The sequence below is a fragment of the Phyllopteryx taeniolatus genome, chromosome 11 (assembly GCF_024500385.1).
Source record: "Phyllopteryx taeniolatus isolate TA_2022b chromosome 11, UOR_Ptae_1.2, whole genome shotgun sequence".
NCBI lineage: Eukaryota > Metazoa > Chordata > Actinopteri > Syngnathiformes > Syngnathidae > Phyllopteryx > Phyllopteryx taeniolatus.
This window is the reverse complement of record NC_084512.1, coordinates 3,106,870-3,129,791: the sequence shown is the minus strand read 5'-3', so window position 1 is coordinate 3,129,791 and position 22,922 is coordinate 3,106,870. Positions and strand designations below refer to the sequence as shown.

The 22,922-nt window shown below is 42.5% G+C and overlaps 1 protein-coding gene across 7 annotated transcripts in view; it reads right to left on the bottom strand.

The window, feature by feature from the left end:
* The window catches only part of birc6 (baculoviral IAP repeat containing 6), a 195,138-nt gene that overhangs the window by 20,636 nt on the left and 151,580 nt on the right, over positions 1 to 22,922 (bottom strand). For all 7 annotated transcript variants that reach the window (XM_061789583.1, XM_061789579.1, XM_061789581.1 and 4 more), the window contains 7 exons: positions 18,935 to 19,151; positions 18,077 to 18,222; positions 16,942 to 17,052; positions 15,619 to 15,836; positions 11,642 to 11,803; positions 8,370 to 8,447; positions 4,938 to 5,126 (listed from right to left, as the gene is read on the bottom strand). In XM_061789583.1, the coding sequence (XP_061645567.1) occupies positions 4,938 to 5,126; positions 8,370 to 8,447; positions 11,642 to 11,803; positions 15,619 to 15,836; positions 16,942 to 17,052; positions 18,077 to 18,222; positions 18,935 to 19,151 (1,121 nt within the window). The remainder of the gene's footprint in view (positions 1 to 4,937; positions 5,127 to 8,369; positions 8,448 to 11,641; positions 11,804 to 15,618; positions 15,837 to 16,941; positions 17,053 to 18,076; positions 18,223 to 18,934; positions 19,152 to 22,922) is intronic.

The following is a 22,922-nucleotide window of genomic DNA, read 5'->3' as shown; positions in this document are numbered from 1 at the left end:
TGAGACAAATTCCTTGTGTTTTTTGGACATACTTGGCAAATAAAGATGATGATGACTACGTCACGTTATATTCGCATATTATGGCCAGTGTACTACCATTGTATCTGCAAGTGCCTATATTTTGAGTCAAGTACTGTAGGTGAAAAAAACAAATCAAGCAAATCAAGTTGGGTCGCCACTAATTTCCAAGCAAGTTGAGTCCAGTCATTACTTGGTTTAAGCAAGTCGCAAGTCAAGTCATACAATCTTGCTCCAGTTGCAACATACTATATATTTTCCCCCCATAAATCATAACACTAAATAAAGTATTCACAGTGTAACGGACACGCCATTAACCAGATTGCACCCAGCAATCCCCAATCTCGTGCTGTTCCGCATACCGGCCTTGGCTGCCCGGTTGAGCCTCTCTGCATACACAAGACATCTTAGGAAAGCCTGGTCCACTTATCAAAGGAGAAGCACGGGAGACTTAGCTTCTCACACGGACGCTAAATTAATTACCAGCCAGTCCGAAGGAGCTCATCAAAGCTGAGACACGGACACCTGGTTTCTCACTCAGACGCTAAGTTAATTAACTTTCACCCCCAGCCAGCCTGAAGAGTCTCACCAACAAAGACTTCTTTTTTTGGGACACTGGCTTGATGACCAAGAAGGTGAGAAACCTGCTGCTCGGTGGTTCCCCATGAAGTCACAGGACCATTTGTTCCTTTTGTCTGGGACAATGGATGGAGCACGAGCGACACCCACAGGCCGCGGAGAGCTACTGCAACTCCGGGGTAACTAAGCACAAGCTTCACCAAATTTTAATGTTGCATGATATTTTAAGAACTTTGCATGAACGCTCCCAGTGTTACCATCACAACAGCGCCACACGTGATTGTATTTCAGCAAATTTGAATGTCTGATGTCAAATCTGTTTGTCAACTGAACCGGAAGAGATGTTTCACCCCACGCAACACAAATGCCACAATGCAAATATTACAGTGCTCTCAACAACCACATAGAATTGAAACATTAATTACAGGGATTAAGGAGGATGTGCGCGTGACAATGCGGAGCTGGAAACAGGTCTTGTTACCTTAAATGCAATAATATTTTATCCCACTGGTTTTACACCACAAACTAATCAGAGGATGGAAAAGTAACATTAAGAGGCGGTCTATCTCCCCTTTTGGCCCCTGTCATAAAGGCCGGAGCCCCCCCTTTGTTGAGGGCGCTCGTTAGACCAACTTGGCGAAGACTGGCTCAGCCAGGAAGCCCACCTCACACCATTAGGTGGCAAGGACACATCACAAGTTCAGCCTCCTCCTACCAATGTTTGTCTGTCCTTTGTTTTGCTTTCTCCCTGCATTGTTTCCCTGTAGATTCCCCTGTTAGATCTCATTAAATTTTCTATAAAAATTCATCACCTGTATCATTTGTGTGTGTTTGGGTTCAACAAAAGACCTCTGGTTATCGAGAACTCTATCGAATTCCTGTACCAACCTTCAGATTACGAGACAAGAGGTTTTCGTCACTTTGTCCTGAAGTTTTACACATCTAAAAAGAGACGTGGTGCCCCTTTTCAAGATAAAATGATTTGATTTTAATTCTTAAACTTAAAATCACGTTAAACCGGTAGTAACGCAGGCGTCGCTTCTGACTTATTCTTTTCTCCTAAATTAATTACGTTTTTATCCAAACCAGTATACACAGAAACACATTTTAAAATTGAAATCAACAACAACTGAGATTGTGATTGATTGAATTTATTGCACTGAATTTATTTTTTTAAATTGGATTTCAAACTGAACTTTTTTTCTGAATAAACTATGTATGCTGTGTACTTTGTGATGATAGCCGTGTAACTCCTACGGTTCTTAAGGGAACACAATTGAGCAAGTAAAGACTGTTTTCTGTTGGTCAAATATAATTAGACGTGTACCTAATGGTCTTCATAATTATGGGAAAATTACATGACAAATTTTTGCCTTCCTAATAAAAAAAAAAAAAAAAAAGTGTCCTTAACTTTAATTGAATCACTCAGTCGGGTTTGTTTTTTATTTAGAAGCACTGACTCTGGACAATTGATAATTGTCAGTCGATTAAAGGTTATATTTCATATGCTGTGGTCTCCATTTTAAAAACGTGCAGACATTATCACAGAGCCGACACAACAGATGACATTTTAAATGGTGAAACTTGGATAAACAAGTTCAGTAGTATGAAAACTTTATTCACACGTAGCTACTCACAATTTGTACTGTACTTACTAATAACGGAACACACTTTTGTCATTGACATTTTTATTGCCATGATCGTAATGCAAAGTGATCCCACACAGCAGACCTATAACTCACCTGAATGACTAATCTCGCAATAGTCCGGTGGAATAACCATTGTGCAAAGGGCGCCGAGACTTCAAGGAGTGTATGCAGTTTAAAGTGACTCGTAGCACGATAATCTGGGACAATGTTGATTGTGCAAATGTTGCAGATACTCCTCAGTCAGTGTGCAAATGGGACAGATGCTACTCTGGCATGAGTGGCCAGTATTTTTGCTAATTATATTTTAGGCACTACTTTCTGCTCGAGTGCACACCACTTCACCTCATTAGTAAATGAGAAAGAGAAAATCAGAGACTTTTGCGTGCCTATGAAGCGAAATGAAAGGTTTGGACAACTATCATAAACCATCCCACCGCTAGTTACGTTACGTAGCTGTAATAAAACGTTCACAATCACATAACCTAACATGCGTGGTAGGCTCATTGAGGACTCTAAATTGCCCGTAAGTGTGAATGTCAGGGCGAATGGTTGTTTGTTTCTATGTGCCCTGTGATTGCGACTGGTTCAGGGTGTACCCCGCCTCTCGCCCGAAGATAGCTGGGATAGGCTCCAGCAGCCCGCAACCCTAGTGAGGATAAGCAGTAAAGAAAATGGATGACTGGATGGATATAGTTTGCTGCTCAATGTGAATTGATGAAATAAAACAATTTTTAATTAAAAAAAAAAATAAATTGGTCGTTCATTTTGGGTGAAATGTCCTATTTTTTCTTCTGTATTCAAAATTGGTCTTTAACCAAGCAAAAATATAATTTATCCAAATACTCGATTATTCGATAAAATTTTTAGTAGGATACTTGAATACTAAAATATTCAATAGCTGCAGCCCTACATGCCACACACATTAAGACACCTGTAAACTGTGCCACGAATATCGCAGACTCTAAAAAGACAGAACTCCAAACCAAGGCACAAATGGCCATCCAAACCAGCAGTCAGTAATACCGACACGAAAGACCCTCCACAGGGTACAATGACCAAACGACAGAAGGTCTGTACTAACTTAATTAGCAACATCTTAAATCAGATCTGCAAAGGCACAAGCTGGTGGACCAAAGAGAATCCGTTCCTTTTGAAGGTGCTGGTGGATCAAAGAAAATTTGTTCCTTTTGAAGGTTCCTTTATCAACAAGAGAACCCCTCAAAGTGTTGCTGAACAGTGAAGCAGCAGCACCCCAAAGAGGGGAATCTTGGGTCTGTTAAACTGTGCCACTTGTTCCCTGACATTCCTCTCTTTTATGAACAATATACAGAAGAATAGTATTAGGGTGGCAATGAAGATAAGTTTAAAATCACACAGTAAGTCATGTTTAGATTCAAAGGAACCACAATTCACAACAGTTATTTTCCATACCCCAAGACTCGGTAAAAATTATGAGCCAAGCGTGAGGTACGAGAGAAAGGTTTGTCACTCCAAATTCTTTTTCAAGAAAAAGTACACACAAAGAAACATTCATGCCAATTATAAACAAGTGTGGGTCCGCCCCTCCCCTTCTTGAAGCTCTTGCCCTGCCTCCAGCAGAGAAAGAAAGAGGGAAGCTTTTGTTCCTGCTCTCTTGCGGTGCTAGGTTTCGACGAAACCTAGGGGGAGCAGGCTCAGCACCAAGCTTTTTTTACCATCTTTTACTTGCTATGTTGGCTGCATTTTTGGGTCCGTGCCACTGGCTGGTGTTACACGACGTCGTCACCGAACGATTCTTGGCCGTAATGACCAAAGGGGAATCCTGGATTTGTCAGAAAAAGATTTGCCAAAACAGCCTTAAGGCCAAACCACTGGCTACCCACGTGGCCGCTTGCTACCAAACAGAGCCATGGCGGTGTGACCTGCCAAGCCAGCCAGATCTTGGCACAATTGGTCTCAGAAAACGTTTGGCAAAGCTGAACTTTCTTCTTCCCTCAAGTTTGCACTCATGGAAAACTTCCTCCTCATGGCGCGCAGCATCCTTGGCCGCCGCTTCAAACCATGAGTCAAACTTTGCTATTTACAAAATTAAGTACAAATTGGTGCATCACATATTAGGATTAAGATTACGAGTGGGAAAGTCTCACAAATCTCACCCTTGGCCTAGAAAAGTACTTAGTAGCAGTTCACCTTAGGCAGTTACACCCTGTGTCATCCTTGGCTATTTGCCACACCTTTCTATAGAATATAGATTTTCCTCCCTTTTATCTTTGATTGCATTTTACTTTGTACTAGAAAAAAATGTAATCTTAAAATTAAATCTAGAAAAAATTTGAAATTAAATCTGACAAAATACATGGACCGTGCGTTTTGTGTTTCTTGAATCAAAGATGAGAACCTCTAACGTCGGAGAACTACCGAAATTACATTAGTATAGCATCCCTTCAGAAATACCTGATTTAGCAAGGTTTTGTCGTGCAGAGCAACGTGGTGCTGCTTTTTAACGATAAAGATCATATACTAGGTAGTGCCGGCACTTAGTTTCACTTCGTCTGAGGACTGGTGGTGGGAGGTACTGCTGCCGGTGCCTTTTGTGACCTTACAACAAATTAAGTCAATTTATTGAATAACTGATGCCCGCTACAACTGTTACGAATTGTGAAAAAAAATGCATAATATGTTTAGTGTACTGTTGAGTCTTTGTGATCCTACCTCTTTGAAACATGGTGAGGGGTTGCGCATCTGTTCCAGCATAGCCCATTTGACGGTGGCCTGACGTATGTTGCCGTCGTATTCCCGTGAGCTCTGGGTGCCACTGGGAGTCCCACGGGAGCGCTCGTATCCTGGCTCATTGAAGTACGGCTCAGCCACCAGGATGAGGGACTGCACTGACACTAGCACCTACAGTAACAGAAACCGAGGTACACTGAAAAATATGACCAATATGAAGTGGGTACAGAAAGTATTCAGACACTCTTAAATTTTTCACTCTTTGTTATATTACAGCCATTTGCTAAAATAATTTAAGTTATTTTTTTCCTCATTAATGTACACACAGCACCTTATATGGACAGAAAAAAACTAAATTGTTGAAATTTTTGCAGATTTATGAAAAAAGAAAAACTGAAATATCACACACCCATAAGTATTCAGACCCTTTGCTCAGTATTTAGTAGAAGCACCCCTTTGAGCTAATATACCCATGAGTCTTTTTGGGAATGATGCAACAAGTTTTTCACACCTGCCATTCCTCCTTGAAGATTCTCTCCAGTTCTGTCAGGTTGGCTGGTGAACGTTGGTGGACAGCCATTATCAGGTCTCTCCAGAGATGCTCAATTGGGTTGAAGTCAGGGCTCTGGCTGGGCCATTCAAGAACAGTCAAGGAGTTGTTCTGAAGCCACTCCTTTGTTACTTTAGCTCTGTGCTTAGGGTCATGTCTTGTTGGAAGGTGAACCTTCGGCCCAGTCTGAGGTCCTAAGCGCTCTGGAGAAGGTTTTTGTCCAGGATATCACTGTACTTGGCCACATTCATCTTTCCTCCGATTGCAACCAGTCGTCCTGTCCCTGAAGCTGAAAAACACCCCCAAGGCATGATGCTACCACTACCATGCTTCACTGTTGGGACTGTATTGGACAGGTGATGAGCAGTGCCTGGTTTTCTCCACACATACCGCTGAGAATTAAGGCCAAAAAGTTCTATCTTGGTCTCATCAGACAAGATGTTCTTATTTCTCACCATCTTGGAGGCCTTCAGGTGTTTCTTTTTTTTTTTTTTTTTTTTAAACAAACTCCCTGTGGGCTTTCATGTGTCCTACACAGAGGAGAGGCTTCCGTCGGGCCACTTTGCCATAAAGCCCCGACTGCATCTCTGGAGCTCAGCTACAGTGCTCTTTGGGTTCTTCTTTACCTCTTTTACCAAGGCTCTGCTCCCCCGATTGCTCAGTTTTGGCCGGACTGCCAGCTCTAGGAAGGGTTCTGGTCGTCCCAAAAGTCTTCCATTTAAGGATAATGGAGGCCACTGTGCTGTTAAGAACCTCAAGTGCAGCAGAAATGTTTTTGTAACCTTGGCCAGATCTGTGCCTTGCCACAATTCTGTCTCTGAACCGTTCAGGCAGTTCCTTTGACCTCATGATTCTCATTTGCTCTGACATGCACTGTGAGCTGTAAGGTCTTATGTAGACAGGGGTGTGGCTTTCCTAATCAAGTCCAATCAGTATAACTAGACACAGCTGGACTCAAAGGTGTAGAACCATCTCAAGGATTATCAGAAGAAATGGGCAGTAACTGAGTTAAATATTAGTGTCACAGCAAAGGGTCTGAATACTTATGGCTGTGTGATAGTTCAATTTTAGTTAAATAAATCTGCAAAAAGTTCAACAATTCTGTTTTTTTCTGTCAATATGGGGTGTTGCGTGTACATTAATGAGGGGAAAAAATAACAAATGATTTCAGCAAATGGCTACAATATAACAAAGAGTGAAAAGTTTAAGGGGGTCTGAATATTTTCCGTACCCACTGTATAAAATATACTATAGTGTCCAGGCCAACGTATATTGCAGGGGTGTCAAAAGTATGGCCCGTGGGCCAGGACCAGCCCATGGGGATAGAACACCAACTGTAATTTTTCAGTAAAATAGAACTGTTGTTGTTAGTTTTGTCCACTGTAGGGCGCACTAACGACCACTTAAATGACTCTGAAATTGGATGTTACCCAGGATTTGAGACCTGATATTGATGCATTTGTGCAGGTTAAACGATGTGAAGTTTCACGAATAAAGTAAGCCTACTTCATACAAAATGTTTTGCCACATTTGCACTGTGAAGAACACAGTTCTGGGAAAATGAATACCTCATGGAGAAATATTTTCAAAGATTGAATATTGCAAAATATCAGTCAATATCTTCAGTTCATAAGAGGTTGGTTTGGTGAAATGCTTTTGTTTCATTCTCTGCCACGACTTGTATTTTTCTGTATACATTTACAAGGCAGGGAGACAACTGCTCCCTAATTCTGAAAAGTTCCCACTTCATGTACAGTTTGTATGGGGTGATTAGTGAATTGACGTCAAAACTTCCAGATTTTTGGAGATTTATCAAAATTTCAAACAATTTCTAGTTCTTAAGTTATTTTATAAAATACACATACAGTATATAGAGCCACTGTGATCTGTAAGTTGCAACTGTAAATGAAAACACTGATTAATAATGTTGAAATCAAACACATATTTGTTAAGAAATTTCAGATTGCTCACATGATTTTAAACAAGATTTGCAACAAGATAATCATTAAATTTGAACATTATAACTGTCCATTATATTGAAGCACTTTTTTGGGGGGGTGGCCATATGCACCCATATTACTGTACAGTACAAAATTATTGTTTTGTTCTTTTTTCGTGGCCTAAAGTGCCCAATACTGTACAAAGTTATTGTAAATAAATATAAAAAAAAACGCTTGAAAATATTTGAAAAGTTTTACATTTTATCCAAACTTACCACGCTAGTGTGCTTGTTGTCATCGTGACTAGTGGCAAGTTAAGGCGGGTGGCTTTCATCAGCCACGAGGAATTAGAGTGCTGCCTATTTCCAAATCCTTTAATTAGATGGCATAGACCAACAGTTACAGAGCTCTACGCAACACAAGATAACTCCTGCCATCATGGCCGCCACGTCAATGCACTGCCGGAAAATGTCCCTACATTCAACATGGCTGCCACATGTTAATGCATTGCTTTTGACTGGAGTGTCGCCACATTAAACATGGCCACCTTGTAGGCGCAGACATGTTTACTGGCTGAATATAGTCATATTGTATATAAATGACACAGAAATATGTGTACCAGTCTCTGTCTATATTGTGCTACAGCGCCAGCAAACAACTCTAGGCAAATTCTGGAACCAACAGACTTTGTCAAAGCCGGTTTAAGCAACAACTGGAAAATATTTTTGGACACGTTTACTGTCCAGACGGTCTTTACTATCCTACGGTCAGCTATCACAACACTAATCCCATTAATACATAGCCCCTGGCAATGTAATGACTGAGTAGAGATAAAATGTAGTGAGATCAGATTAGTAAGACTGAGGGGAACAGCACTGCTGATCTATTTAGACAGGTGACTGTCATGATGGATGTTCAACTCACCTGTAAAAAGCTTGAGGTCTGTGGGTTCCACTTCTCCTCTGGTCTCCCATGCCATGTGTTGAGGATACTTAAACATACCTGATAAAAACATTGAAAAATAAAAATAGGATATACTTTTGGAAATTAATATGATCAAACCAGTATATAAAATGAAGAGCGGTTATTACGTTTACTGTTTGTCAAAACATTGGAATACAATTCTTGAGTTTTTCCATAGTATTACTTTATTTACTTCATGCTAATACAACTAAATTATGCAGGTACTGTTGAATAATCCATTGAACAGAAAAACAAATAAAAACGTGGCGCATGGCATACAAACTTAATATCCAAACTGTATAGTACATAAAAGTTCTTCATTTTTGTATTACATTGCACTGGAAAATGAAAAATGAAAATGTGAACGTTTCAAACTTCAAAGTTCAAATAATTTTATAAGGCATTTAGTTTGTTGGTGAACGTAATCAACAAAAACAGCTTTTGAAAATGAGGTCTAAACAGTTGCACTGAACGTTTAATGTTTTTAGCGTCAGAAGAATGAGCATTGGACAAACTTTTGAAATCAAGGCTTGGAGAATTTGTTTAAATTACAAAATATTTTCTTCAGATTTGGCCTAAATTATTGTAATTCACCTTTCCACAAATCCTAACTGTGCGATGTCATAATTTTACAGATTTAATTTTGAAAATGTTTTGATTCCTGCACCAAACAAATTGAAACAATTGCAAGAATCAATATTGGTCAAGAGAAAAGCAGTTCAAGAGAATTTTATCAACCCTCTGTAATGAGCTTCTACATTCTGTTTGTTCCATTTAATCAACTGTCCCTCAATCAGTGTGTGAAATTGCTCCCTGCTTTGTCCAAGCTGTACTATTGATGTGGGAAGCCCCAGGTCGTACAGCAGCTATCTAGACCTATTATTGAACTACAGTCCCCTCCAAAGGTATTGGAAGGTCAAGGTCACTTCCTTTGTTTTTGTTGTATACTGAAGACATTTGGGTTTCAGATAAAAAGATGAATATGAGACAAAAATTCAGAATTCCAGCTTTTATTTCATGGTATTTAAACTGAGAGGTGTTAAACAACTCAGGAAAGAGCACATTTTGTTTGAACGCACCCACTTTTCAAGTGAGCCAAAGTATTGGAAGATGTGACTGATTGGTGTTTCTAGTTAATCAGGTGTTGCCTTTTAGATTGACTGCTGAAAATTAGATAGTGCTTGTTTTTGGCTTTGGGTTTCACCTGTGAAAACTCCATTTGCTATTAAGCAAACGAAGACAAGAGATCTGTCTATGGGAGAAAAGCAAACCATTTTCAAACTGAGAAGAGGAAATTCAGGTTTCCCTTGCCCGGACGTGGGTCACCGGGGCCCCCCTCTGGAGCCAGGCCTGGAGGTGGGGCTCAAAGGCGAGCGGCTGGGCACAGCCCGAAAGCGTAACGTGGGTTCCCCTTCCCATGGTCTCACCACCTGTGGGAGGGGCCATAGGGGTCAGGTGCAGTGCGAGCTGGGCGGTGGCCGAAGGCTACAGAAGCTGTGAGGGAAGAATGGAACGGGAGATCGACAGGCGGATCGGTGCAGTGTCTGCAGTGATGCGGACTTTGTATCGATCCGTTGTGGTAAAGAAGGAGCTAAGCCGAAAGGCGAAGCTCTCGATTTACCGGTCGATCTATGTTCCTACCCTCACCTATGGTCACGAGCTATGGGTTGTGACCGAAAGAATAAGATCCAGGATACAAGCGGCCGAAATGAGTTTCCTCCGCAGGGTGTCCGGGCTCTCCCTGAGAGATAGGGTGAGAAGCTCGGTCATCCGGGAGGATCTCAGAGTAGAGTCACTGCTCCTTCACATCGAGAGGAGCCAGATGAGGTGACTGGGTCATCTGATTCGGATGCCTCGCTGGTGAGGTGTTCCGGGCATGTCCCACTGGGAGGAGACCCTGGGGACGACCCAGGACAAACTGGAGAGACTACATCTTTTGGCTGGCCTGGAAACGCCTCGGGATCCCCCCAGAAGAGATGGATGAAGTGGCTGGGGAGAGGGAAGTCTGGGCGTCCTGCTAAAGCTACTGCCCCTGCGACCTGACCTCGGATAAGCGGTAGAAAATGGATGGATGGATGGATGAGAAGAAGGAAAATCGATCAGAGCTATTGCACAAACATTGAGCATCGCCAATACAACAATTTGGAATGTCCTGAAAAACAAAGAAACGACTGGTGTACTGAGCAAAAGACATTGAACATGTTGGCCAAGGGTATCAACAGCGGTTGATGACAGAAACATTGTGAGAGTTGTGAAGAAACACCCAAAGACAACAGTCAGTGACATCACTGCCAACCTCCAGAGGGCAGGGATGACGGTCCTACAATCCACTGTTCGAAGAAGACCATATACATGCCATACCAGAAGATGCAAACCACTCATCAGCAAAAAGAATTGGAAGGCCAGATTGGATTGTGCAAAGAAGTACAGAGATGAGCCACAAAAAAAATAAAAACGTTTTATGGACTAATGAGACCAAGATTAACCTCTTCCAAAGTGATTGAAAGGCCAAAGTATGGAGAAAGAAAGGATCTGCTTATGATCCAAAACACACAAGCTTGTCTGGGAAGCATGGTGGAGGTAATGTCAAAGTTTACATACCCTGGCAGGATTTGTGAAATATAGTTGTTTTTTTAATATGACTGATTACTGAACAACAACCATCATTTATTTCTTTATGGTTATGTTTTGTTTAATGATAAGGCTTTTCTGAAATGCTCGACTGTTTAATTTGAATCCCATTAAAATAAAATTAAATGTGTTTCGCCTGGTCCTTCGTGTTTTCTTTAAAGAATTGTACCTATCAAACAATTTCTGCCTGGGTAATCAAACATGAGCACAACTGTGTGTTTTCTAATTTACTAAATAAAAGTAGAGCTGTGAATTTCAAAATAAGAGCAAGTAAATCAAAAAAAGTAATACGTGTTCAAATAAAGTGCTTAAATTCAGAATAATTCTTTGAAAAAAATAAAATACAGATAATACTTCATGTTTTGATCATATGGGTAGAAGCAAAATCATGCATTGTAAAAATGCATTATACATAGAAGAGTTCTCCTGAATTTTTAGGTTAACTTTGGGAGCGCGTATTATACATGGGTGCGCATTATACATGAGACATTAGGGTAACTACTGTACTTCCATTGTCATTTTTACACTGGACCTCAGCCTTAGCTGAGACATTAATTTCCACCTCCAACAATACCAAACAGTGTCAAAATGTTTCCACTCACTTTGCCATCATTGTAGAGATTAGGGTTAAAGCGCACACTGTGTCCACCGGTTGTCTCCAGGTTCACCAAAGGAGGTGAATTGGGATAGTCTTGGGGAAAATACACATCAAATTCGAAGCAACCGTTGGCATATGGAGTGTCTGCTGGGCCTGTGATGAGAACCTGCAAATAAAATCAGAACTGGAATAAGGATACCCCTCCTTGAGCCGTCACCTATTCGTGGTGGAGGAGTTTGTGTGTCCCAATGATCCTAGGAGCTAAATTGTCTGGGGATTTATGCCCCTGGCAGGGTAACCCATGACAAACAGGCCCGAGGTGAGGGACCAGACAAAGCACGGCTCAAAGACCCCTTATGATGACGACAAACAATGGACTTCGTTTTCCCTTGCCCAGACGTGGGTCACCGGGCCCCCCACTGGAGCCAGGCCTGGTGGTGGGGCTCGAAGGCGAGCGCCTGGTGGCTGGGCCTGCACCCATGGGGCTCGGCCAGGCACGGCCCGAAAGGGTAACGTGGGTCCCCTTTCCCATGGGCTCACCACCTGTGGGAGAGGCCATTGGGGTCGGGTGCAGTGTGAGCTGGGCGGTGGCCGAAAGCGGGGACCTTGGCGATCTGATCCCTGGCTACAGAAGTTGGCTCTAGGGATGTGGAATGTCACCTCTCTGGCAGGGAAGGAGCGCGAGCTGGTGTGTGAGGTCGAGAAGTTCCGACTAGATATAGTCGGACTCGCCTCCACACACAGCTTGGGCTCTGGTACCAGTCCTCTCGAGAGGGGTTGGACTCTCTTCCACTCTGGAGTTGCCCACGGTGAGAGGCTCCGAGCAGGTGTGGGTATACTTATTGCCCCCCGGCTTGGCGCCTGTACGTTGGGGTTCACCCCGGTGGACGAGAGGGTAGCCTCCCTCCGCCTTCGGGTGAGGGGACGGGTCCTGACTGTTGTTTGTGCCTATGCACCAAACAGCAGTTCAGAGTACCCACCCTTTTTGGAGTCCTTGGAGGAGGTGCTGGAGAGCGCTCCCGCTGGGGACTCCATCGTTCTGCAGGGGGACTTCAATGCTCACGTGGGCAATGACAGTGAGACCTGGAAGGGCGTGATTGGGAGGAACACCCCCACTGATCAGAACCCGATCGGTGTTCTGTTATTGGACTTCTGTGCTCGTCACGGATTGTCCATAACGAACACTATGTTCAAGCATAAGGGTGTCGACACGTGCACTTGGCACCAGGACACCCTAGGTCGCAGATTGATGATCGACTTTGTGGTCATGTCATCGGACTTGCGGCCGCATGTCTTGGACACTCGGCTGAAGAGAGGGGCGGAGCTGTCAACTGATCACCACCTGGTGGTGAGTTTGCTCTGATGGTGGCGGAAGATGCCCAAACATATTGTGAGGGTCTGCTGGGAACGTCTGGCAGAATCCCCTGTCAGAAGTAGTTTCAACACCCACCTCCAATAGAACTTTACTCATGTTCCGGGGGAAGCGGGGGACATCGAGTCAGAGTGGACCATGTTCCGCGCCTCCATTGCTGAGGCGGCCGACCGGAGCTGTGGCCGTAAGGTGGTCGGTGCCTGTCGTGGCGGCAATCCCCGAATCCGATGGTGGACACCAACGGTGAGGGATGCCGTCAAGCTGAAGAAAGAATCCTATAGGGCCTCTTTGGCCTGTGGGACTCCTGAGGCAGCTGATGGGTACCGGCTGGCCAAGCGGAATGCAGCTCTGGTGGTCGCTGAAGCAAAAACTCGGGTATGGGAGGAGTTCGGTGAGGCCATGGAGAAAGACTTCCGGACCGCTTCGAGGAAATTCTGGTCCACCATCCGGCGTCTAAGGAAAGGAAAGCAGTGCACCACCAACACTGTGTATAGTGGGGATGGGGCGCTGCTGACCTCGACTTGGGACGTTGTGAGTCGGTGGGGAGAATACTTCGAAGACCTCCTCAATTCCACTGACACACCTTCCCATGAGGAAGCAGAGTGTGGGTTCACTGAGGCGGGCCTCCTATCTCTGGGTTTGAGGTCACCGAGGTAGTTAAAAAGCTCCTCGGTGGCAAGGCCACGGGGGTGGATGAGATACGCCTGGCGGCTGTGGATGTTGTGGGGCTGTCCTGGTTGACACGCCTCTGCAACATTGCGTGGACATCGGGGACAATGCCTCTGGATTGGCAGACTGGGGTGGTGGTCCGCCTTTTTAAGAAGGGGGACCGGACCGGAGGGTGTGTTCCAACTACAGGGAGATTCACACTCCTCAGCCTCCCTCACTGGAGCAGTTCGAAGCCGAGTGTGAAGCGGCTGGGATGAGAAACAGCACCTCCAAATCTGAGACCATGGTCCTCAGTCGGAAAAGGGTGGCGTGCCCTCGCCAGGATGAGATCCTGCCCCAAGTGGAGGAGTTCAAGTATCTTGGGGTCTTGTTCATGAGTGAGGGACAAATGGAACGGGAGATCGACAGGCGGATCGGTGCAGCGTCTGGAGTGATGCGGACTTTGTATCGGTCCGTTGTGGTAAAGAAGGAGCTAAGCCGAAAGGCGAAGCTCTCAATTTACCGGTTGATCTACGTTCCTACTGTCACCTATGGTCACGAGCTGTGGGTCGTGACCGAAAGAACAAGATCCCGGATACAAGCGGCCGAAATGAGTTTCCTCCGCAGGGTGGCTCTCCCTTAGAGATAGGGTGAGAAGCTCGGTCATCCAGGAGAATCTCAGAGTAGAGTCGCTGTTCCTCCACATCGAGAGGAGCCAGATGAGGTGGCTGAGGCATCTGATTTGTATGCCTCCCGGACGCCTCCCTGGTGAGGAGACCCCGGGGACGACCCAGGAAACGCTGGAGAGACTATGTCCTTCGGCTGGGCCTGGGAAACCCTCGGGATCTCCCCATAAGAGCTGGATGAAGTGGCTGGGGAGCCTGCTTAAGCTACTGCCCCCGCGACCCAAGCGGTAGAAAATGGATGGATGGATAGATGGAATAAGGATAAGTGATAAAATGTATACAATAGCCTGGTTTACATGGAGCCTTTTAGTTTGATTAAATTCGGTTTAGAACTCCAAAACAAATGAAAATCCTCTACCTCAACTGGAATAAACAGGCCGAATCCAAATGGAATTTCATTTGGTTTCACAGGGATGCAATATTCCTTTTGCCAAACCGATCAGAAGTGAATTTTCTCCATGTAAACCGTGATTTGGAATAGAGCCAGGAAAAGCTCTGTCTGCGCATCCTCCGTTTCGACATGAATGCTTGGTGATGTCATAGTTTACGCATGGCATAAATATGGCGGCTCCCAAGGGAGCTCATATGCGACGGAGATCTTGTTTTTTATTAAGATGTTTTTATCAAGTGAGACAAAAAAACTCTCCATGTAAACCCGGCTACTGTTACCTGTTATATCATGGTTCATCCTTTGCGCCCAGCTACACTATATTTCCAAAAGTACTCACTCACCTGCCTTGACTCAGATATGAATTTAAGTGACATCCCATTCTTAATCCATAGGGTTTAATATGACATCAGTCCACGTTCTGCAGTTATAACAGTTTAAACTGTTCTCGGAAAGATTTCCACAAGGTTTAGGAGTGTGTTGATGGTAATATATGACTACTTTTCCAAAAGTGCATTTGTGAGGTTGCACACTGATGTTGGACAAGAAGGCCTGGCTCTCAGTCTTTGCTCTAATTTATCCAAAAGTTAGAGAAACAGTAAGCAGTCATACTATGTTGTATAATTTCTCATAGAGTAGCTGAAAAAGTACTATACTGTGGTATATCGTTATCGTGATATAAAATGGCCCATATCGTGAGAGAAGATATTTTCCATATCGTTCTGTAGACAGATGAATGAAGTGTGGTTGAAAAACATTTATCACTGAACTAATCCTCAGGTTTCACTCAGATTTTACTTGACCCAATAGTGTGATAATTATGTGGAAAAACCCAATTAAGAATGCATATGTAAATTTGGTTGAATGTATTATTCTTTGAGCTTTACCTTCATAATGTCCAGTCTCTCCTCATCACAACGGACAAAGACACTTGATGAGGATGACAAAGGCAGAGAGGTGGAAAGTGTAACAGCCTCCTGGGCAAGACGGCGGGATCTGGCTGCACTGTTTGTGTCGCTGGCATTCTTCACCTGAGACATGTAATGGTAGTTGACCTTGAACATCAGCTTCCCATCCTCATCCTCTGATACCATTTCAAAAGTGTCTGAACAGAGAAGAAATCAGAATGTTCAAAGTTGTGGCTCACAGGGAAAAGCTCATAACCCACTAACTATACCGCGTTGTTTAGTAAATTGTCTCCAATTAAATAGACTGTAAAAGTAATCAAAGTTTTTATGCAAAATCAAAAGAATTATTAGATCTTTGTGGGGTTTAGCATCTGGTTCAAATAAAAGTAAATAGTAAATGCAAGCATGTCCACTATATTGTATATAAAAATACTCAATGTTGTACAATCAAATCAAAGCAATGGCAAAGCAGCAGGTGTGACAATGTGTTTAAAAAAATATTGTACTAACAGAAAATATTTTTTTTCCAATGTGTTCAATGGACTTTTTGCCCCTGTCCCCCTCTCTTGCTTTACATATACAGCAGAACATCAGCGTATGTGTCAAACTCTACAAACGCATGCAGAGATTTATACTTGCGTGCATGGGCTTGTTTGTCCAGCCAGCAGGCTCACAGGCTTGAATTGTCAACCTGCATTTAAGTTTCATTATATTCATACCACCTGTCGGCTTTAGCCTTTGATCTCCAGAGATCTTGTGTTGTGCCTATGTGAACTACAGATACAAAGCTCCACACTTTTTCTTTTGCTGGGCGGTCTTGTTGACTTATGAGACTTGACTTGGCAAAAAAGTAAAAACATAAGAATTCTACCCATTGAGCAACAACGTAAAATACACAGGGCCATTATAATTAAATGAAAGTTGTACTTTCCCTCCATTCTTCAACCACAAAAAAATCCTACATAAATCCATGTCAGGAATCACTTACTTGAGATCCACTTTAAAAATCAATTTAAAAACAACAAAGTAATTAAGCCTGACAGGGCAAAATTGAATGTGATGGAATAAGAGAGCAAAACTGGAATGGGCCCCACTGTGTTATTTTTAATTAAGAGTTGTAACATAAGGTAGTATGGATCATATTAGACAGAATGGCAGACGTTTACGCTATAAAAAAAATAAAGCCATTTAATATTGACACACATTACATCACACCTATGTGTAGAAATAATCAGCAACCTGCAGAAATAAATTTAAAACTTTCCAAATAAAAAAAATAAAATAAAAAGAAGATAATCTCACCAAACTGCAGCTTCTTCATGGCAGCAACATATTTCTCTTCAAGAGAGCGCAGGATAGAAAGGGGCTTGGGTCTGCTAGCTATCTTTCTTGAAGACTCAACCAATTTCCTCTCTGTTAAACAAGATGTACAGGGAGGAAGAGTGCAAATGAGCAGGTATGGAGTATAAAGTTGTGTACCCTACAGTCCCTATGGAAACTGTCATGTCATGGCAAAGCTGGACTTTTAATACTGTTATTTTTCTGACTAATTAAAAATGTGTCCAGCCTAAAAAAAAAAAATAAATAAATAAAAAAAGTAATAATCACGTTGAAGGGGATTGGTTAAGAATTGTCATCTGTAATGGCAGAGATTGTTAAAATAATGTTTTCTCTCGATAAATTTCTTAAGGAAGCTGCCTTAATGAAATGGTTATTCATTTGTCACGACCTTCATGTCACGTTCCACATCGAAAAACTCGATTGGGTGATTCGTGAAGACTTTAACAGATGGATTTCGGCATGGGATTAACAGTATTGATCTCTTGCCCCACACTCCACATACTTTTACTATGTTTAAAAGTCAGTTCTGCACCTCAGTGATCAGTCAGATGGCTATTTATATGGACAGAGCATAAAACTTCTGTGGAGCTTAATGGGTGGGTGGGGGATAATTAAGAGTACTGTCTGGCAACAAGGTAATGGGGGACATAATGTTTCAGTGTGCAGTGGAGATTTTATTGACGTGCTGCTTTATTAAGGTGACAAATTTTGTTGGAAGAATCTCATTTTCTAATTTTTCGGCTTCGAGTCATCGACATTGTTCCGCCGTCTTTCTTGGTGTTAATCGGTCTACTGTCTCTGTTTACACGCGGCATACATGTGTTAAAGCTTTTTAATTGCTCCCCTATACACCATACAATTGCAACTTCATCTTCAAATGTTGTATAATGTTCCACCATGTGTGAGACTTTAAAATGCACAAGCAGGAAACATTTTCATTCAAAGGTAACTGTCAATGAGTTTGTTTGTTGGTTGATTTGTGCTGTTTTATAGCAGTGACCCAAGACTAATCAGACTCCAGATTTAACCCACATAGATGTTAAAGACCTTTAACTCGGCTGGTCTAGTAGTAAAATATAAATCTGCATGTGCATACCTTGGTTGGCTTGCCGCAGGCTCGTCGTAGCGGCATAGACTATCTCAGCTGTCTTCTGGATGTCCGGCACGAGAAGAGTAAGGCCCTCAGGCTCTGGATCTGAGCTATCCGTCTTCACAACACCTTTGCTCTTATCTTTCTTTGACCTAGAATACACAAATATAATTAGTCATAATGTAGTATTGGGTGCAATAGTTAAAATTATGGACTGGGGTATTCCCCTAAAATATGAGACATTCATGCCTACAAAATTGGATCAGCGTGATAAATCAGGGTCGAATCCTAAAGATAAACAAAATTAACTGAAAATGCAAGCTGAATTATCTACTTTGCAAAAAAAGTGGAGCCCTAATAATTCGGTTTGTAAACCCAACACCTAAAAATGAAAGAGAATTATGGTCCAAAATACAAGAACCCGAATAAAAATGAGGTAATATGGGACAAGATGAGACAAAGTAGCTTGACATTAGCTGATGATTCTCACTTCCGTGTGGCTGAGTCTGTTTGTTTGTTTTCTCTGGCTATTTTGTGTTAACCAAAATGCTGAACCTATCAAATTGTATTAACCTCTATGTATTTGTGACAATTTACGCAAAATCAAAATTTTGAAAATAGGAAGAGATTTTTCTCCCCATAATAATAATAGTTATGTAGAATATTAATTCAAAATTTGAATCAATGGTCAAAGAGCCTCCTGGAATGGACTGTGTTCAAGTTCTTACAATCAATTGTATTCATTTGTGGTTATTTTTGTCACAGATACCATTCTTCAGCTGGTAAGGTGCCAATGGGTTTGTTTAATTTCCAAAACTTTTATTTTTAGCAAAGCTAGTCAAGCATGTTAAAACAAAATCTCACCTGAGCCGATTTGTGTATGTGTCCACGCATGTTTTCATTTTGGCCAGCAGCATCCCAACAGAAGTCTGCCCCTCAGAGTGTTCCTCATCTTCCTCTTCCTGCCCTCGGTCACCAGACAGAGGCAGTAGCAGAGGGACGAGAGACGTGCAGGTCGAAATGGCCCGAAGCAGCTCCAGTAATGCCCGATACAGGGGAACATGACGTGCCATATCCAGAACTACAAAGACCCAAGATAAGTGCTTATTCAGGGCAGTTTATAGTTAATCAGAATCAGAATCATCTTTATTTGCCAAGTATGTCCAAAACACACAAGGAATTTGTCTCCGGTAGTTGGAGCCTCTCTAGTACAACAGTCAGTCAATTTACAGAACACTTAGGAGACATAAAGACATTGACAAAAAACAATTGTGAAAAAAGATGTAGAGTCCTCTAGCACTTAGAGCAGTTCGAATGACTAATATTGCAATAGTCCGGTGCAATGACCATTGTGCAAAGGGCGCTGAGACTTCAAAGACGAGTAGTGCGATAATCTGGGACAATGTTGGTTGTGCAAAAGTTACAGATACTCCTTAATCAGTGTGCAAATGGAGCAGATGCTACTCTAGCATGAGTGGCCAGTACATGCAAATAGTGTAGCATGGCGAGACAACTACAGTGAGTGCACGAGTAATACATAATTGGCCCCACAGAAATGTGAGAACGAACTCAAGTCAAAAAACTGCCAGCTTGTTGTAATGGAGTTATAGGTTAGGTGTTTAAGAAGTTGATCGCAAGAGGGAAGAAGCTGTTGGAATGTCTACTAGTTCTAGTTTGCATTGATCGGTAGCGCCTACCTGAGGGAAGGAGCTGGAAGAGCTGGTGACCGGGGTGCGGAGGGTCAGAGAGGATTTTGCACGCCCTTGTCTTAGTTCTGGCAGCGTGCAAGTCCTCAATGGTGGGTAGGGGGGTACCGACAATCCTTTCAGCAGTTTTGATTAATTAAATCAGTTTTGATTAATTAAATCAACTACATTATTTGCAAAAGAAAATGTCCACCCTCCGGCCCTTCCTTTAAATGGTAAGGATGTTGTTATAGAAGGTCGCAACCTGGATTAAACTAAGCAAATAATTAGGTAGGTCCAATCAGGTTGGAGTTGGTGGCTTCTCATTTCTTTAACAACCATGCTAGCCATGGGAAATATTCCAGAATGTTAAGATTTATGCCCTGCATCAAGAAAATACAACAGTAAGGAGTAAAAGACTCTACAGAAAAGCCCAATATTTACTCCTCAGCCTACAAATCTTGGCCTTGCTCTCTTCTTGGCCCCTACTTTTTTGTTGATTTCCCCTAGCATACTTGTTCAAAGAAAGCAATCACTGTTGCTGAAGGCATAGGAAACCGGGAAGCAACGCGGTAGTTCAATTTAAATGAATCAAATCAAATGTGAATTGTGGATGAAATTAAATGAAAAATGCTCAAAGAAAAGCACATGCAAAGCGCTTCAGGACATGGGAATCTGGTGCAGCTTCCAGAGATGGAGAAGGAGCTGCTCGAGATTGTAGCAGAACGGAGGGCAAGCGGTGACACAAATGGATAGTCAAAAGCTGAAAGTGCAACCAAACAGGAGAAAATGTCTTACGTTTGACACATCACAGAGAAGAGTCTTGTTAACAGGCATGACGAATGAATGAATAAAAAAATGGCCAAGGATGTGAAATCAGGCTTCAAAATGGTCAAGAACTGAGATCTCGTCCATTTAGCTGCTGCCTCATAACGTGCGTGGGTGCCAGACAGCAAGACCAAATAACACAAAACACATTACACTTCAGGGAAGCTGTATTTTTTTCAAGTGGTTGGCATGAAACTTCATGGCCAACTGCAACCTATACTGGTAGAACTGGGTCGTTACAGTATTTATGAACAAGGAAGTGCAATTCCACCTAATGGCAACTGCATGAAATAAGGGCACTTGGTGTTTATATAGTGGAGTATACGCCCCACCCCCGTGACGTCACTGGGCTATTTTTTTTAGCACCACCCACAAAATCAGGAAAGTTTTGAAGGTGAGAAAGAGTGAAGCCCTATCTTAAAAATTCAGTACTATATTGTTCTAAGTCTTTACATATGATTTGGTTGCACTTTACGCTTAATGTCACAAAACTGCGATCATTTGTCACCAAAATTCATATGGACATTGGGACTCATGCCCACTCTAACCTTTGAAAATAGAACGATCACCCCAACATTTTGGATTTGATGCCTGTTAAGCCTTTTCCTCATTAAGCGATATTAAGCTTAGTGAGCGCCAATGGAGAGGAAAACACTTTTCCTTTCGACTTGTCCCATTAGGGGACACCACACTGTCATCCTTTTCCATGTAAGCCTACTTTCTGCATGATCCTCTCTAACACCAACTGCCCTTATGTCTTCCCTCACTAAATCTATCAACCTTTGCGTCAGTCTTCCTCTAACTCTCTTGCTTGGCAGCTCCATCCTCATCTTCCTTCTACCACTCATCTTCCTTCTACCAATCTACTCATTAGCTCTCTTCTGGACATGTCCAAACCATCGAAGTCTGCCCTCTCTAACTTTGTCTCCAAAACATCGAACCTTGGCTGTCCCTCTAATGAGCTAATTTCTAATCCTATCCAATCTGGTCAATCCTAGAGAGAACCTCAACTACATCATTTCTGCCACCTCCAGCTCTGCTTCCTGTTGTCTCTTCAGTGCCACTGTCTTTAATCCGTAAATCATGGCTGTCCTCACCACTGTCTTATAAACATTGCCCTTCATCCTAGCAGAGATTCATCTGTCACTTCATTCCACCTGTTCCAACCTGTTTCTTCACCTCCTTACTACACTCACCATTGCTCTGAACTGTTGACCCAAAGTATTAGTAGCAGCCTCGCTATCTCGCTACAGCTCTCACTGTAGCCTCACTCTTTCCCCTCCACCCCTCATTCATGCACATACAGTGGTGTGTAAAAGTGTTTGTCCCCTTCCTGATGTTTTTTTTTTTTTGCATGTTTGTCACACTTAAATGTTTCCTATCAGACAAATTTAAATATTAGTCAAAGACAACACAAGTAAACACAAAATAGTTTTTTAAATTAAGGGTTTTATTACAAAAGAGAGAAGCAAAATCCAAACCTACATGGCACTGTGTGAAGAAGCGATTCCACCCTAAACCTAATAACTGGTTCTGCCACCCTTAGCAGCAACAACTCTGCCATGCAGGCCATTTTTGCCCGGTCTCTTTCTTATGGTGGAATCATGAACACTGACCTTAAATGAGGCACGTGAGTCCTGCAGTTCTTTGGATGTTGTTGTGGGGTCTTTGTGACCGCTTGGATGAGTCATCACTATTCTCTTTAGGTAATTTTGGTCAGCCAGCCACAGAGTAACGCGCTACATTTACTCCGTTACATTTCAAGTAACATTTTCCATAAACTGTACTTGTCAGAGTACTTTAAATGCACCGTACTTTTTACTTTTGAGTATTTATGTGAAGAAGAATCGATACTTTTACTCCGTTACAATGATCGACATGACGTTCGCTACTTTTATTTATTTATTCTTGCGTGCGCACGTCTATTTTTAGACTTCATCTTCGACTTCCGCATACTAGGGCGCCTGTTGCGCCAATCAAACGGGATCACTAACGTCATTTGATTCCAATTCACCAATCAGACGACACACTGACCGTGCACATAACCTTTGCGAGCCAATCAAAATGACTAATTTTTCACCCATCAGACGACACAAGGCAGTCACATGACCGCACACGTAACCGTCGCGAGCCAATCAAAATGACTCATTTTGGAGGGGAAAAAAACGAGCCGTGCGAATGTGTATTTTACAGACACCCAAAAAAACAACAGCTTTATCATGCAGCTCTTAAATTGTGACTGCCCAAACTTAGACATTTCAGCCCACTTATAACTTAAGAAAACACATTGCAGTAAGTTGCATATGTTTGTTGTTTTGCCAGTGGATATGGCAAAATTA